This window comes from Phalacrocorax aristotelis, chromosome 3, assembly GCF_949628215.1.
Source record: "Phalacrocorax aristotelis chromosome 3, bGulAri2.1, whole genome shotgun sequence".
NCBI classification, from domain to species: Eukaryota; Metazoa; Chordata; class Aves; order Suliformes; family Phalacrocoracidae; genus Phalacrocorax; species Phalacrocorax aristotelis.
Genome location: NC_134278.1, coordinates 63008664 through 63024125, shown reverse-complemented (window position 1 = coordinate 63024125; position 15462 = coordinate 63008664). Strand labels below are relative to the sequence as shown.

General features: G+C 44.8%; 1 protein-coding gene across 3 annotated transcripts in view; it reads left to right on the top strand.

The window, feature by feature from the left end:
- Positions 1-11988, top strand: part of SLC2A12 (solute carrier family 2 member 12) — a 36637-nt gene extending 24649 nt beyond the window's left edge. For 2 of the 3 annotated variants that reach the window (XM_075087677.1, XM_075087678.1), the window contains 3 exons: positions 3798-3920; positions 5627-5759; positions 8918-11988. In XM_075087677.1, the coding sequence (XP_074943778.1) occupies positions 3798-3920; positions 5627-5759; positions 8918-9014 (353 nt within the window). In that variant the 3' untranslated portion in view covers positions 9015-11988. The remainder of the gene's footprint in view (positions 1-3797; positions 3921-5626; positions 5760-8917) is intronic. The other variant, XM_075087679.1, reaches the window with a different exon arrangement.
- Positions 11989-15462: the final 3474 nt, after the last annotated feature.

Below are 15462 nucleotides of genomic sequence, written 5' to 3'. Positions count from 1 at the left end.
CTTTCTGTTCCAATGCAACATTTTCTTCTGCATTTGTAGTGGGGGGCTCTTTTCTCTAGATTATACTATGATAAAAGACCATTCAACTGTACAATTTTTTTAACTGCTGTCCACATACAATGCACTGCAGGTCAGCAAAGGTGAGTCATTACCTGCAGCCATTGCATGAACAAATCCTGCCGTTGTTGAATCTAGCGCAGCGACTCATGCTGAGCCCTTAGCCTTGTCTCTTACTCACATCTGACATGGAAAGCACCACCTCTTTTACCATCCATTCCACTAACACCAGCCACGGGTGGCTGGAGCACACACTGAAAACTACTGAGTGTGTGCAATGTGATTACTATCACAGCATCCTTTTGAAATAATGTTAGATTACACAGCAGATGCTGGGGGGTGGGGGGTGGGGGGGCAGTTATTTGGACCCTATTTTAAGGTTAGTCTGATTTCCCCTGTAAAATGCCACTGCTTAGGCTGGTGAAGGCAGAGCCTATAGTTGACTTTGTTGTGACTTTGGGAGTGTGCAGGTTAAATTTCTGCAGTGCTGCATGCACACAGTGTACAAGGTAGCAGTAGTCATCTGAATGGGATCCCAAACCTAGTAACTGGCTCCCCAAGAGAAAGCCACATCCCCACCGTACCTACAGCAACTGCTGCTTTTTGGCAAAGGTACAAATAGTAAAAACAATCCCAGAGAGGTGCTAAAAGCAAAGAATCGATCGTTATCACTGCCTCAGCTTGGGCAAAGGGATAAACAGACTGTAATAGGTGTCAGATTTCTACAACCGCTCTTTCTCTGCAGGGAGTAAGCCTATCCACTCCTCGCCAGCTAAGCCGAGGTCAGGGCCATGCCAGAGGAAGTAGCTACCATTAGCAGACATGAAGAACAGATCTGGTGTGTTGGTGGGATCTGTCTGAACTAAATAACTGGTTGAAATAAGAGCAGCTAATCACTATTGTGGCTGATGCAGATTCTCAACTATTGCGGTTTCTTAACAGGAAAACAATATGTTTCAAACCTCCAGACAAATTGTAGTTTGCCTGAAAGGGCCAGTCTGTCCTTGGAAAAGTGTAGGGTGTTGGAGCTGCTGCAGTGCCACATATTTCAGCTGTAGCATGAGCCATTGCCCAGTGCTTGTAATGCTGCTGAAGGTCACCTAGCTCAGGGCTCGCCCAGCCCGGCAGGGCTGCCATGTCAGTGCGTAGGACTCGATACCCATCACACAGCGCTTTCCTGAGCAGCCGATGCAAGTTGCTTGAACGCAAGATTCTAGAAGAAGCAAATACAGACCAAAGTACCCACAGAAAAAGTTTCTTCCTGGAGACTGCTTTATGCCCAGCAGAAAGCAGGTTTGAATTATTTCAAACTTTATTTTAATCTTGTCTAACATGACTATGAATATCTCCTTTGCCAGTCCTGGTGCATAACCATTTTCCAGCAGCGCTTGGCCGCTGGCTGCCAGGCCATCGTATGGAGAAAAACTCCATGGGCTGTGCACACACTGCTCAGAAGGGCTCCTTGGTGTCCCCCTTTCTTGCTGCTTTGCATTTTGGCTATCACTACCTGTTGTGACATGTTGTATTAGCTGTGACTAACAATACTGGTTTCAACAGCCCTGATACTGAGGAGGAACAAAATACAATCATGAGATCCCCATGCATTGGCAGGGCCTGGATTTGCTTGGGCACAGGGCTAGCTGGCCTGACAAGGGAAATAACCCACTTGAGAAGCCAATCCTGTTCTTCTTTGCTCCCCCCTCGTGAGTAGACACCCCCCAGAACGTGCCCAGGGCATTTCTTTAGAGCAACATTTGTCTTGTCAGCAGCAACTGTATTAAACTTTGCTGTGATCCAAGTCAGAAAAAAAATGAAAAATGCCTCTCTACAGCTGCTGTTAGACATGGGTGTTATGACTGTGTGCCACTTGACTATGCGCTACAGTGTTAGGCCATTACGCAGTGTGGTCTTGATTCTCTGGAATAAAATCACCACTCTGCCAGGTCACTCCCACTGTGGGAGTGAAGCTTTTTATATTTTTCCTTATTAAAAAAAACCAACTGGGCCAGCTCCAGAAAACATAATTGAATTCAAATCTGTGGTACAAAGAAACCTAGAGTTTGCTTAAATCTGCTCTGTTGACTCAAGGCTCAGGGGTTTTTTTCCCCTTTCAGTTGATCCTTTTTTCTTTTCTACCTTTACCAGTACTGCCATACCGGAATCCTACAAGCATCCAAAGGGATATTGCAGTGTGAGACACATTTGCACATACAGGAGCCTATTTTTAAAATGTAACTTTAAAACTGTCCAGTGCAAGTGTCCTGAGGAAACTCCAATCTGTCATTTTGCAGAAACAACATCAAAGAGGAGCAATTTATAATGGCTATGTCCAAGGGTCTGAAGACACTGTTCATCCACGTGTGCCTCCCTGTTCTTGTGCTGCTTGTCTGCTAATCCACAGCCTCTCCATGCAGCAACCTCTTGCTAATGCATCTTGTTTATGAACAGAAGAAGGGCAGACAATTGTGGTTTGGGTTTTTTTTGGTTTTCAAATAACCAGGAATGGTGCAGAAATGTGGTGTCTTTTTTTTTTCCTCTGGCTATCAATGTGCTTACACAGCCAGCTCTTCATGTCTGAATTTGTTTTTCTGGGCTAGCAACAACAGCATTTAGATCATCTGTGGTGTGGTGTGATATGAAGGAGCCAAAAATCAGGCCCTCTCTCTTCATTTATACCTCAGCAATCTCATTTATATGGAGCAGAGAGCTGGAATAGCAAACTTGCTTCTTTGTGTCAGGTTGATTTATAAGGTGGCATAAACACATAGTGCCACTACAAGGCTGAAGATTACTTTGGTTTGCTGCCCCACTTCCATTAGCGTTACATCACTTCAGAGTTATTTAGTCAAGAGTTCCCTTTCATACTATTGTGGTTTAACCTCATCCAGCAACTAAACCCCACACAGCCGCTCGCTCGCTCCTCCCCGTGGTGGGATGGGGGAGAGAATCGGAAGAGAAAAAGAATATTCGTGGGTTGAGATAAGAACAATTTAATAAATGAAATAAAATAAAATAAAATAAAGAAGAAGTAATAATAATGATAATAATGATAATAATGATAATAATGATAATAATATACAAAGCAAGTGATGCACAACACAATTGCTCACCACCTGCTGACCAAAGCCCAGCAATTGCTGCCCCCAGCCAACTCCCCCCCAGTTTATATACCAAGCATGACATTATATGGTGTGGAATATCCCTTTGGCCAGTTGGGGTCAGCTGGCCCGGCTGTGCCCCCTCCCGGCTTCTTGTGCACCTGGCAGAGCATGGGAAATTGAAAAGTTCCTGACTAGTGTAACCACTAATTAGCAACAACTAAAACATCAGCGTGTTATCGACATGAACTTTATTCTCATACTAAATCCAAAAGACAGCACTATACAAGGTACTATGAGGAAAATTAACTTTATCCCAGCTGAAACCAGGACACATACACAGATGTGCAACCAGCGCTCACTTTCCCCATTCGTGTGCATTGGGGATGCCTGTCGGTGCCACCTGCTGCTCCTTCACAGGGCACCAGGCAGGGATGATGCCCTGGGGTGACGCTGACCGCTGCACATGCTGCTTGCAGAGATGGGTGGTCCTCCGGGGCTTGGGCCCACACAAACCTAACATCCTGGAAATTCACCTTATTCTTTCAGGTGGCCTCACCTGAATTCATGGACTACCTAAATTTACAGCAAGGAATGCCATCCTTTCAAAGACAACATCTTTTTTTTTTTCTTCTATTTCAGTGTCCTGGCTGGTCTTGAGCGAAATTTTCCCTGTTGGGATCAGAGGACGGGCCATGGCTTTGACATCTAGCATGAACTGGGGCATAAATCTCCTTATTTCCTTGACATTTTTGACTGTAACTGGTAAGATTTCTCTGTGTCCTTCCAAGTTAATATTCTTTTAGTGGGCAAAACGGATTTTTCCTATACAAACCACATTGCTAAAATTGCAGCCCTGGTGCCCCAGGAGCCAATTCAGATCTCCATTTAGGTGCTATTTGTTAGTGTAACTCCACTGTTTCCAGCACAACTTTCTAAGTTTATGCTAGTAATTACAGCCTCACAGTGCTGGCTATCAGAACACCTTGCACACCAATGCCATAGGTTGTGAACCCCAGCTCTTAAAAATGCCACTGCCTTAGGAGGTTGAACATATATATTACTTAGGATTTAGTCCTGCATCTTCTGAAGTCAATGGAGGTTCTGCTCTAGATCAGACCACAGCTTTTCAGATCAAATGTTTTTAAAGACAATCCCACTGAAACAATTCCTTTTCACAGGAACGTCCTGGCTTTGAGAAAATTTCACTTAGAAAAAAGTGTCTTGGTAAGGTAAAAATGTTTCATGTTTTAATGCGAGAAAGTAGACTACCATGTAGTAACTTACGTGATGATCAGCATATATTTTCTTCTAAAAACCAAACAAAACCAAACCAGAAAATGCACAGTGAATGCACTCCAGCTGCCAACACTTGCTCAGTCCTTGGACCAGGCTAGGGCTATTCCTAAGGAAATGTCACTGAAAACAGACAGGGCAGACCTCAGGTCCTCAGCATTAACTGTTTCACCCAAAGGCCCCCTCCTATTGTGCAGCATTGCTTGTTAATGCACACCTAGCCATTATTCTGGTCTCAGTTTCAAGGAATGCAAAGCCATAATATCTCTATTGGTTTAGCTGGGTCTAATCTGGATTTATGAAAGTATATAACTACCAGCAAATATTCATGCCCAGTCTACAGCAGAAGGGGAGAACTGGAAATTCTGTCTTCAGATGAATACCTATGTAGGTCACAGTGGCCAGCAGCACTTGCACTTAGGTTATCTGGTGCAGAAGATACCGGCTGGATTAGCAGCTTCAACTGCAATTTTTAGCTCACAACACAACTGACAAACGTCTCAACTATCTGTCTGGCTTAGTTTTAGCAGGCAAAAGGGCTAAGGGGGCTGCAGCAGCCTGTTGGGTTTATATATGCTTTACTTTCCAGGGACTGCAAAGTGCATCCCTCAGCCTGAGGACCTACCTGCCCTTGGACTGTAGGCTCAGAAAACCACTAGTTCTTGGCTAGCCCCATTAGGAGTTCACTCTTAGATCCCCTTCCGGCACAGGATCCATGACTTGCAGTGGAAATACTGGGAACTGACAGGTGGGGAGGATTAGCTGGGACAACTACCACAGTGTGAAAAAAGCTTGGTTTTGCTCCATGAAAGAATGTGCAACAAAAACAGACACAGGTGGAAATTTGAGGTGCTTGTGACCCCTGGTGCCTTTGCACAACCCAGTAACAATGGCTACTCAGAGTTTTCATCCTGAGTGACCACAAGTGAAATAAATCAATAGGTTCGTGCTAAATGGGTCAGTTTGGGCTCATCACTTCTCATTCATAAGGACTATGCGAAAAAGCGAAACACTCCTTTTCAAATTATGGCCAGGCACAAATATGTGAGACAAGAATAACAGCCTATCTTCTTAACATCTCTTGTGCATTAGGGGCTGTGTCCTATAAAAACATGGCAACAGAAAAAAGTTACATTATTTTAAAATTTAAAAAGACACATTTTCTTCCTTTGTAGAGCTCATTGGCTTGTCCTGGGTGTGCTTCATTTACACAATAATGAGCCTAGCATCCCTGGCTTTTGTTATTGTGTTTATACCAGAGACGAAAGGATGCTCCTTGGAGCAAATATCCATGGAACTAGCTAAACAGTAAGTACCAAGCATGTTAGCACATCCCCCAGGTGCCAGAGGGATAAAGTCTTTCAATGCTGCTTGCTACAAAAAAGGAAACTGCATTGTTTTTTTCTGGAAAAATCAGATTCTCTCAAGGCTTGAGCTTGTACATGTTGATCACTGTGGCCAAGCAAATATTTTATTGGTGCTGAAGGGCTGGCCCTAAAGGGATGGTGGTTTCACAGAATCACAGAACGGTAGGGGTTGGAAGGCACCTCTGGAGATCATCTCGTCCAACCCCCTGCTTGAGCAGGCACACCTAGAGCAGGGGGCACAGGACCGCATCCAGGCGGGTTTTGAATGTCTCCAGGGAAGGAGATTCCACAACCTCCCTGGGCAGCCTTTGCCACTGCTCTGTCACCTGCACAGGAAATAATTTTTTTCCTCATATTCAGGTAGAACTTTCTGTGTTCCAACTTGTGCCCATTGCCCCTTGTACTGTTGTTGGGCATCACTGAAAAGAGTCTGGCACCATCCTCTTGACACCCACCCATTAGGTATTTATAAGCATTGATAAGATCTCCCCTCAGTCTTTGCTTCTCCAGGCTGAACAAATGCAGGTGTCTCAACCTTTCCTCATGAGAGAGATGCTCCAGTCCCCTGATCATCTTCATAGCTCTCCGTTGGACTCTCTCCAGCAGTTCCCTGTCTTTCTTGAACTGGGGAGCCCAGAACTGGATGCAGTACTCCAGATGTGGCCTCACACCTGGATGTGAGATGTGGCCAGGGTGGATTAGAGGGGGAGGATAACCTCCCTCAACCTGCTGGCCACACTCCTTTTAATGCAGCCCAGGATACCGTTGGCCTTTTTGGCTACAAGGGCACAGTGATGGCTCATTATCAATCTGCTGTCCACCAGCACTCCCAGGTCCTTCTCAACAGAGCAGCTTTCCAGCAGCTCAGCCCCCAACCTCTACTAGTGCATAGGGTTGTTCGTCCCCAGGTGCAGGACCTTGCGCTTGCTCTTGTTGAATTTCATGAGGTTCCCCTCGGCCCAGCTCCCCAGCCTGTCCATGTTTCGCTGAATGGCAGCACACACTTCTGGCGTATCAGCCACTCCTCCCAGTTTTGTATCATCAGCGAAGATCCTGAGGGTACACTCTGTCCCTTCATCCAGGCCATTGATGAATATACTGAACAGGACTGGACCCAGCACAGATCCCTGGGGAACACCGCTAGTTACGGGCTTCCAACCAGACTCTGCCCCATTGACTGTGATCCTCTGAGCTCTGCTGTTCAGCCAGTTCTCTCTCCACCTCACCACCCACTCATCTAATCCACACTTCCTTAGCTTGTCCATGAGGATGATACAGGAGACAGTGCTGAACGCCTTACCAAAGTCGAGATAAACAGCATCCACTGCTCTCCATTCATTGACCCAGACTGTCACACCATCATAGAAGGCTATCAGGTTGGTCAAGCATGATTTCCCCTTGGTGAATCCATGTTGACCACTTCTGATAACCTTCTTTTCCTCTGCATGCCTGGAGACGACCAGCACCCCTGTGAGGAACACCTGCAGCCAGACCTGGCTCCCCAGCACTTTTGCTGACTGGTGTTCTGGAGAGGAGGGTGACTCTGTTCTCCCACTTAGGGCTGTGTGTCTTGGCTTGCACGAAGAAAAAGGGAAGGAGAGAGGCCCTATCTCAAATACTTCAAGGCTCCATGTGAGTTTTGATAACTCTTCTAGATGGGCATTTTTTGTGTGCATTTACAGAGTCCTGTGGCTCTGTAGACTCTATGGCTCTCTGGCCTCATACCCAAAAACGGTTCTTTCAGCATGAGTTTTGGTCCCCACCTCATTGCATAAAAAGGGTAGAAAAGCAACGAGAGGGAGAGTGTGTTGGTGATGTGAATGCCATTTGCCTCCCCCTTTAATATAACCCATTCTGGCTGGTTTTGTGTCTTTTGACTCTACCCATCTTTTCTTATCCCTCAGAGGTAGAGAGGGCCTTGGAATTACATATGTTCAACAGAAGTATCACATCAATTTAGAGAACAGAATTAAATGGTCTGCTCACACACATGCTGCTTACTTACAATCTCCGAAGCCAGGTGTCATTGACCATAAATTGACTGGCAATTTTTGCTATCAATGTGTTACTGCCCCCATTGTTTTCAGTTGTTTTTGGCCATAAAAATTATAGAAAAAACTAAGCAGCCCTGGTTTTTGGAATGCAGCAATCTTCTGATCTGTTTGAAGAGCCGCTTTGCAGCAGCTGCCTGCTTTTTTGGAGTAATCTCAGAAGTTGTCAGCATAATGAATTAAAGGATAAAGAAATTGTAGTGGAAGCAATTTAGTGGGCAACATTTTTGCAGGGCTGATGGCTTGGGAGGAGAGTCAGCCCTCACCACAGCCGGTGGCATGCTGCTACAGGTGAGGCAGCATCCCCAGCTTCATCCACACAGCCAGGCTTGACGGGGCCATGCAGACTCCCTCCCTCTCTCCCTGCTGACAGCCTGCCAGCCGGCTGCTGCCTGACTGTAAGACAAATGACACCCAGAGAAAGAGGCTTGAAGGCACAGGTGGAAATAGTCAAACTGAAAATAAGACATGTACTTTCTGACAGTGGAAGTAATTATCGTGTGAAGAGCCTGGTGTGATGGGTCATCCTATATTTGGGGTTTTTAGATTACCAGAGAATATTTTTTTTCTTCTAAAAGCTACGCTGCAACTCAGCCGGGCTTGAAGGAGCTCGTTTACGGGCTAGGAAAAAGGCATTATCCCAGCGCAGGAAGCTCGGAGCTGACTGTGCTGCCGGAGCCCCCGCGGGGGCTCTCCCTCGCAGCCGTCAGGGACTTCACGGACGGAGAAACTGGCGGTTCTGGTCCAGCCTCCCCCCGCGCACCCCCTTCTCCCTCCTCTTTAAAGGGAGGCATAAATCCACGCGGGAGGAGCGGAGCCGGCGGGGGGGAGCCGCCCCCGCGCGGGCCGGCGGGGAAGCGCCGTGGGCGGCCGGCGCGTCCCCGGGCCGGGGTGCTCTGGCGGTCCGCCGAGGCGCGGACAGCCTGCGCAGCTGCCCTGCCGGACGCCCGTGCCCTTGGCGGCAGGCGGTAGGTAGCAGGGAGAGCGCTCTGCCGGCTGCGTTCAACGGCAAACCTTCTTGTTTTTTTTTTTCCCTTCGCTTCTCCAGGAAATACGTGAAGACCCCCTTGTGCTGGATGAGCCAGCGCAGAGAGAAACTGGTGCCAGTGGAACTTGCCAAGAGAGAGAAAGAGCAGCTCTACTAGACCCAGGGCAATCAAAGCAGCCTTCACCAAAAGACTGATTTGAAAAAAAAAATCAATTCAGCGATGCTCACACTCTGATGGGACGCATGATATCTTTATTATACACAAGCTATTCTCTCATGTCTTAGTAGAGCTTCTTTCAGTGGCAGTTTACAGCCAACACTGAAGATTGTAGTTTATAACTTCCTGGAAATCTGGGCTCCGTCTGTTTCAAACCACCATCCCTCACCTCCCCTGGGGTTACTCACCTCTTATATACAGGAGGTGAACGGCAAGTGGAATGTTATGCACGATTTTAGTTACCCGTATTCAACACGAGTTCAGCCTGGAAGAGGTGCAAGGAATGACCAGGGTGCCAAGGAGGAGTCTCAAAGGAGGAGACCACCAAAGACAGGTCTGTTTAGTCTAGCAAGAAAAGGGCTGTAAAGGGTTAACAGCTCTCTGTCAGCACTTAGGGAAGACAACACTGAAACCCAAACGGACAAGTATACAGTGTAAAGGGTGATGATGTCAGTGCAGAACAACTGGGTATGAACTGCTTATAAATTAATTTAGGCTTCAGTTTAACAAGACTTGAAAAAGGATCTCATTCACCAGATCTTAATTATTTATAACACAGAGCATGCTCAGCTCAAAAGAGGAACTCTACATACAGTTTCCTGGGAGGGCCAGGATTCAGTGACCCAGGAAACACTCCTCAGAAAACATAGTCAAATTATTTAATGGATACATTTGCATAATCAATTACTCTAAATTAAGGATGTCCTTACAGAATAGGATATAGGATTTCTTTGGCTTCCCAGTCCCAGGAAAGTGGGAAACGGAAAGTACCAGAGCTGATGCCAAAATAATTTTATTTCTCAATACAGGGCACGCTAGACTTTGACTTTTGGAAAGGAGAATCGTGTGTACAGGGCAGCACAAAGGGAGTTCAGAAACTGTAATCACTGCAAATCATAAATTACATCAAATTCTTGGTTATTGCTTAGCAAGTGTATCCTGAAGTACTCAACAAGCCTCTGCAAAGGGTTAGCTATATGGCTCCGATAAAATAACATAGGTCTTTTTTTTTTCTTAGAAGTTAATACATTTTGTTAGAATGATCAGTAGGCAAATATTAGCAAATAAATTAATGGTTCTTTGTTTAAAGAAAAAAGCATGCTTTAAAAGCATGCTGGCTGTCTCAGCAGCCACAGAGCGGCATTTCTTCCAGCATTTAATTGAGGAAGCAAGACTGACATTGTCAGCTGGAGTGCAGATCCTACTTCAAACTAAGCACATGATCCCACTTTATTTGCTGTCTCATAGCATTAAAACCACCTGACTGTGTCCTGCACTGAAGGAACAGTAACTTACTGATCTAGGTAAAGTTTTACTTCCGAGCAGAGTGGATCCGTTCTGAACAGATTCTCACATGGTCACGCTTCCACATACTGACGTCGTAAATTTATAGGAGCACCTCTATTCAGCCAGTGAGCATGTGTTCAAAACCGTGAAAAGAAACTGTTGAAGCCAAGGGCATGATTTGCCAGAAGTCACTGGAAATTTAGCTACCTCGGGATGGGAACCTACTGGCCAAATCTGTACCACAAGTTTCGTGCGTTGTAAGCTTTAAGGGAACCAATCTCAAAACCCTCTTGGACTTTTGGTGCAAAGGTCAGGTAAGTAGTTCTCACAGTGCAGGATTTTTAACTATGCAGACCCCATGTCATCCAAAACAAGGCAAACTCTGAATTTCTAGGCCACTGGCTAGCAGGTCAGCTTATGGCTGCCTCATTTTTTCTGTCCTGATTCTAGAGCCAGCAGTCCTCAGAATAACCTCTTGGGTGCCATGAGACCAGGTTGCTTTCAGGGATGCTTATGATAGTATGCATAAGGGTCAGCGAGATGCAGGTTTTGGCCTACACAACGTACCAAAGATTAAGTAGAATCTTCTGGTAAGGCCCATGTGAGCCCTTTTGACATAGTCTATAAACAACGCGAGGCCAAGCGCACCCAGGACACGTGGACAGACAGTAGGGGTGTGCACCTGAGACATAGGTGACTCAGACGGGAGGCCCCGTGAGAAGCAGTAAGCTTGAAAGCCTTTTGCTCTCATTCCCTACGGGGAATCAGGAGGTTCCCATCCCAAGCTAAAATTCCAATCTGGATCTCAGGTGCTTCCACCTTTTCCACAGACATGGAAAACTCTGGTTTCTATTACTTTGAACTTTCCAATAAAAATTTAAGACCTTCTTAGAATTTTGTTTGAGGTCTACAGTTCCCGTATCGACCACAAGAGGCTAGGAGAAGAGGTCCCTTTGCCCCTGCATGAAAGCCCAGAGCAAAGAGTCTCCTTGCGCTTCCCTGATCTCAGCAGTAACAGTTTACTCCGTACTGAAGCAGCAGGAATTGGCAAAGCTAAGAGCATTCCTTCTACAAATAGTCAAAAAAAGGATGCAAAATGCATCAGAGCTCAGCCACAAAGAAGTTTCATGGCAGTGTGAAATGGGGAGAGCTGGAGAGCTGCGTTTGGAACAGTGGAAGGGAAGCCGTGGATGAGGAGGGGACATGAAATACAAGGGCAGGTGAAGTCAGAGATTGACTCTGGCGGCTGGGGAAAAGGGGCAGCTGAAGTTTTTAAGGATAGATGTTTCATGCATAAAAGGTTGAATATATTAACTTAAATTTTCCCAATTAACTTGGAGGTGTGAGGAATTCAAGAACCTGAACATGGCCAAAACCTACAAGATTTGGTAGGTTTTTTGTTTTGTTTTATTCTGTTTTTTAAATTTTGAATATTTGGTTCAGCATCCTGATTTTTGCACTTTTGGGATCAGCTCACATTGTGATACACAGCCCAAATTTAACTTTTTTAACGATAACATGCTCAAGTGAAGAATAATTTTGAAAAATATAAATATCTTCTTGCTAGAGAAAGCAACACATTCTATTACTGAAATTGAAAGAATAATAAAATACGGGATACATGGTCGATGCCATCTGTTGCCTAATGAGTAGGTGTCAAGCCTGGAAGCCTGGCAAGCAATTGCTGAAGAAAAGCAAAAGATCTAGGAGAACAACTCAAGTGCCAGCAAAGGGCTGCAGGCCAGACCTGCTAATCCTGTTTTTTCTTAGATCAACCGTGATACTTTGTTTTTATAAAATCTACAAATTCCACTATCAGTTCTGAACACTTGTAAAAAGATCTTGTCAATAACCAGAGTCTGAACCCACCATTTTCTGGGTTTCTGTTAGTACCTTCCTCAGTTCTGTAGCATTGATGTCTACCGCAGTCTCTCCACCTGCTTCACGTTTAGGCTGGAGGACCGTTATCTGTATCATGCGTTCTGCTAAATCAGCTTCAGAACAGGAAATATTAAGGTGGCTCTGGGTAGTCTTCCAAATATGCTGTTAGTTTATCATCAACATCATTCTTAGTATATACTAACAAGTGCCTGAGATTAAATCAAGTAATATAATGTATTTTTAGTACGACTATATTGCAGGAAATTCATCCATTTCCTGATCTGCAACTTTAGCCGGTAGTGGATTACCCACGTTTCCAATAGCATCCCCATTTGCTCTGGTTGGCACTGTTTTCTGACAGCTGCCCCCAGACAGACCTTGGCACACACAGTCCAAGCCCATACTGCCTTACAATTTCTACTACACCACATTTGGTGAAAGGGGCTTCTGCAAATTCTTTCTCAGCATTGCAGCTGCCCAAACAAACCTCTGCTCTAATAAATTTTGTGAGTGTTCTTACAAAAACAAATTTAACTCAGAAAATACCACACAGAGTCTCCCCACCTTACAGGTTTTGGGTTCATTCCCAGCTCTTCTACACTTTCTCCACGTACACGTATTTAGAGCAGAAACAAATAAATAAAAATACCATCTTTCCAAAGACAGCATGGTTCCAACACTGCTTTAACTGCAGAGACCCTAATAGCTTCAGATACCTCCAAAAGGTGATGATGCCATAGTCAAGGGCTTTTGACATCATTATAGCTATAGTCTTAATTGTAGTCCTACAGACTTAGCCCTATATAGCCCTACGAACGTAGCCCTGATTGTACTGGTCTTCTGTAACAAAGCCTGCACACCTGATGACACAGGACTGGCAGTCACAGCCTCATCAACTATGAAAACACAAGGGAAAAAAAAGACATGTCTTACAAATCGCATCCCTGGATTTCTGAAGCACTCCACAAAAAAATTTGTCCCACATCTAAAATTATTCAGTGTCTTCGCTGATGGACTGGATTACAGAACAGAATATGCTTATTAAATTTGCAGGCAATCCTAAACTGGGAGAGACTGGGTTGGAATTCGAGATTCACAAATCTGTGTGAAGGGTCTGAAAAAAGCAGGATATAATTCTGAAGGCGTAAGTGCAAATTTCTCTGGTAATGCTAATTACAAGTCAGAGAATGATAAAATGGAGATAGAAACTGCAGGAAAAGATCTAGTGGCTATGACAACTCACAAGCTAGCAATGAGTCAGAGTTATCATTCTACTGCAAAAAGGAGCCCTTCACAGGTCATATAAATAGAACCAACCGTTCCGAGGAATAGGAAATAAACTTTTCATGGTGCGGCTAGTGCCACAGCTGAGCACCCTGCGGAGTTTTGCATGGGATCCACCAGGAGAATGCAGGGACAGATGAACAGTGCTCTAGAAAACGTGGCCACAGAGGAAGAGTTGATTGACTGACAGGCTAAATTTAATCCAAGGCACCACTCCCCACACTGGAGGCGTGAGCTAGCATGCTGGGGCTCGCTGTCTGGCCTAGGGTCCGCATCGTGACTGCAGGAGTTGGTAGCGAGAGCCTAGGAAGAGGCTGCGTGGCTCAGCAAAGAAAAGACAAACTCGTGAAGATGGGGAAGGGGCGTGTGTGTATACGCATGCATGTTGAAATGAGCAGCAGCAAGGCTTATCGCAGACCGAGGCAGGGACCTACTGGTTTAGAGCAGCTACAGGAAATAGAGTGATACCCCCGCGTACAAGCCTACACTGCCAAATGCCCTTCAGCATCAGAGGTTTTAAAACATATTTGTCGCAAACGGTTTGAGGCTCCTTTGGAGCTAGGAGGATGGGTGAGCACACATTTCAAGAAATCTTTCATTTGCTATTATTCTCTTTCTCAATACTACCTGCAAGTTTAGTAGTGTGCTTTTCAGCTCCCTTACGGATTGTTACGAAGGCCTCAGACCGTGAGCATGGATCTAAGCAGCACTTCAAAAGAAACAGTTCCCATTTTAATACATTGCAGCTTATAATTACCTTTCATTTTTGTTCTCACAGGCAGATTTCATGCTACGTGACAGGGCTAACAAAAAAGCAAAACGTTCTTCCTTCTCCGTAGATAAATTTAGGAGACACATATGCTTGATAAAAGCTCCAGAATTTCACTGGTAGCTCTCAAGAGCTTTGTAATTTGATCCAAAAGAAAAAGAGGCAAGCCTAATCTAAGACAGCTATTGTCATTATAATGGCCAAATCCTCGTTCATCAGTTCAGGACTGCACTTTGCTCCTAGAAAACCCATTACAATTTTGCTCATTGTTCAAATACCTTCTTCTTTTTTAAACTGTAATAACAATACACTAGTGTTCCCTAATGGTGGTTTGTCCATTGCTCTCTGCGACTTTTCACAAAATCCTCATTAGTGTCTGGAGTGCTGAGGTCCACATTATCTTCTATACAAACCAGAAAGCTTGCATATAGCAGGCATCCCTTGCTCTGCTCTTTATCATGAATCCCGGGATTGCTGAACTCAACTTAGTAATTTCATGGTTATAAGTCCTCTCTTTCCTACCTACACTGAGCTTAAAAGACGTTTTATGAATATACCACTTAAGGCTCATGGCAAATCGTTGCTTCTTTCTTTTTCTTCTGAAGAGTTCGGTTGAGCATTTCCCATACTATTCCTTCCTTTCCATAATTTCTGCAAGAAGTCACTACGGACAGCCCCAACTTCTATACCATCCCCTCAGACAGGTTAAATACATTATGCTAGGCATTCGCTTCTTCAGGATATTCATCCACCCTTCTTTCACACCTGTGGCTATCTGGTACAGTAACAACTCACGGTTTACTATTTTTAGCACCCACTAAGACTGTATATTACCTGCAGCGCACAATGGTAGTGTTACACTTCTCTTCAGTGAGATAGGGAAAAAAGACATACATACATTTATACATATTTATTGTATCTTTTTAAAAGTAGCATTTGCAGTTACTTTTAAGCATTCACCTCTCTTCTGCTTCAAATGTGCACTTATTCAGAGAAACATCTACTGGCTTCCAAGTCCAAGATTAATACCAATAATAATACATGCCAGAACCAAGCTTCATCGCTTGTTGGCAGCTCCTGTCATGAAAATAGTATACAGTAAGAAGAGTGTAGAAAAGGTCTGCGTTAATCATTCGGCAATAAGCTGGGGATGAATTAGCATGACCG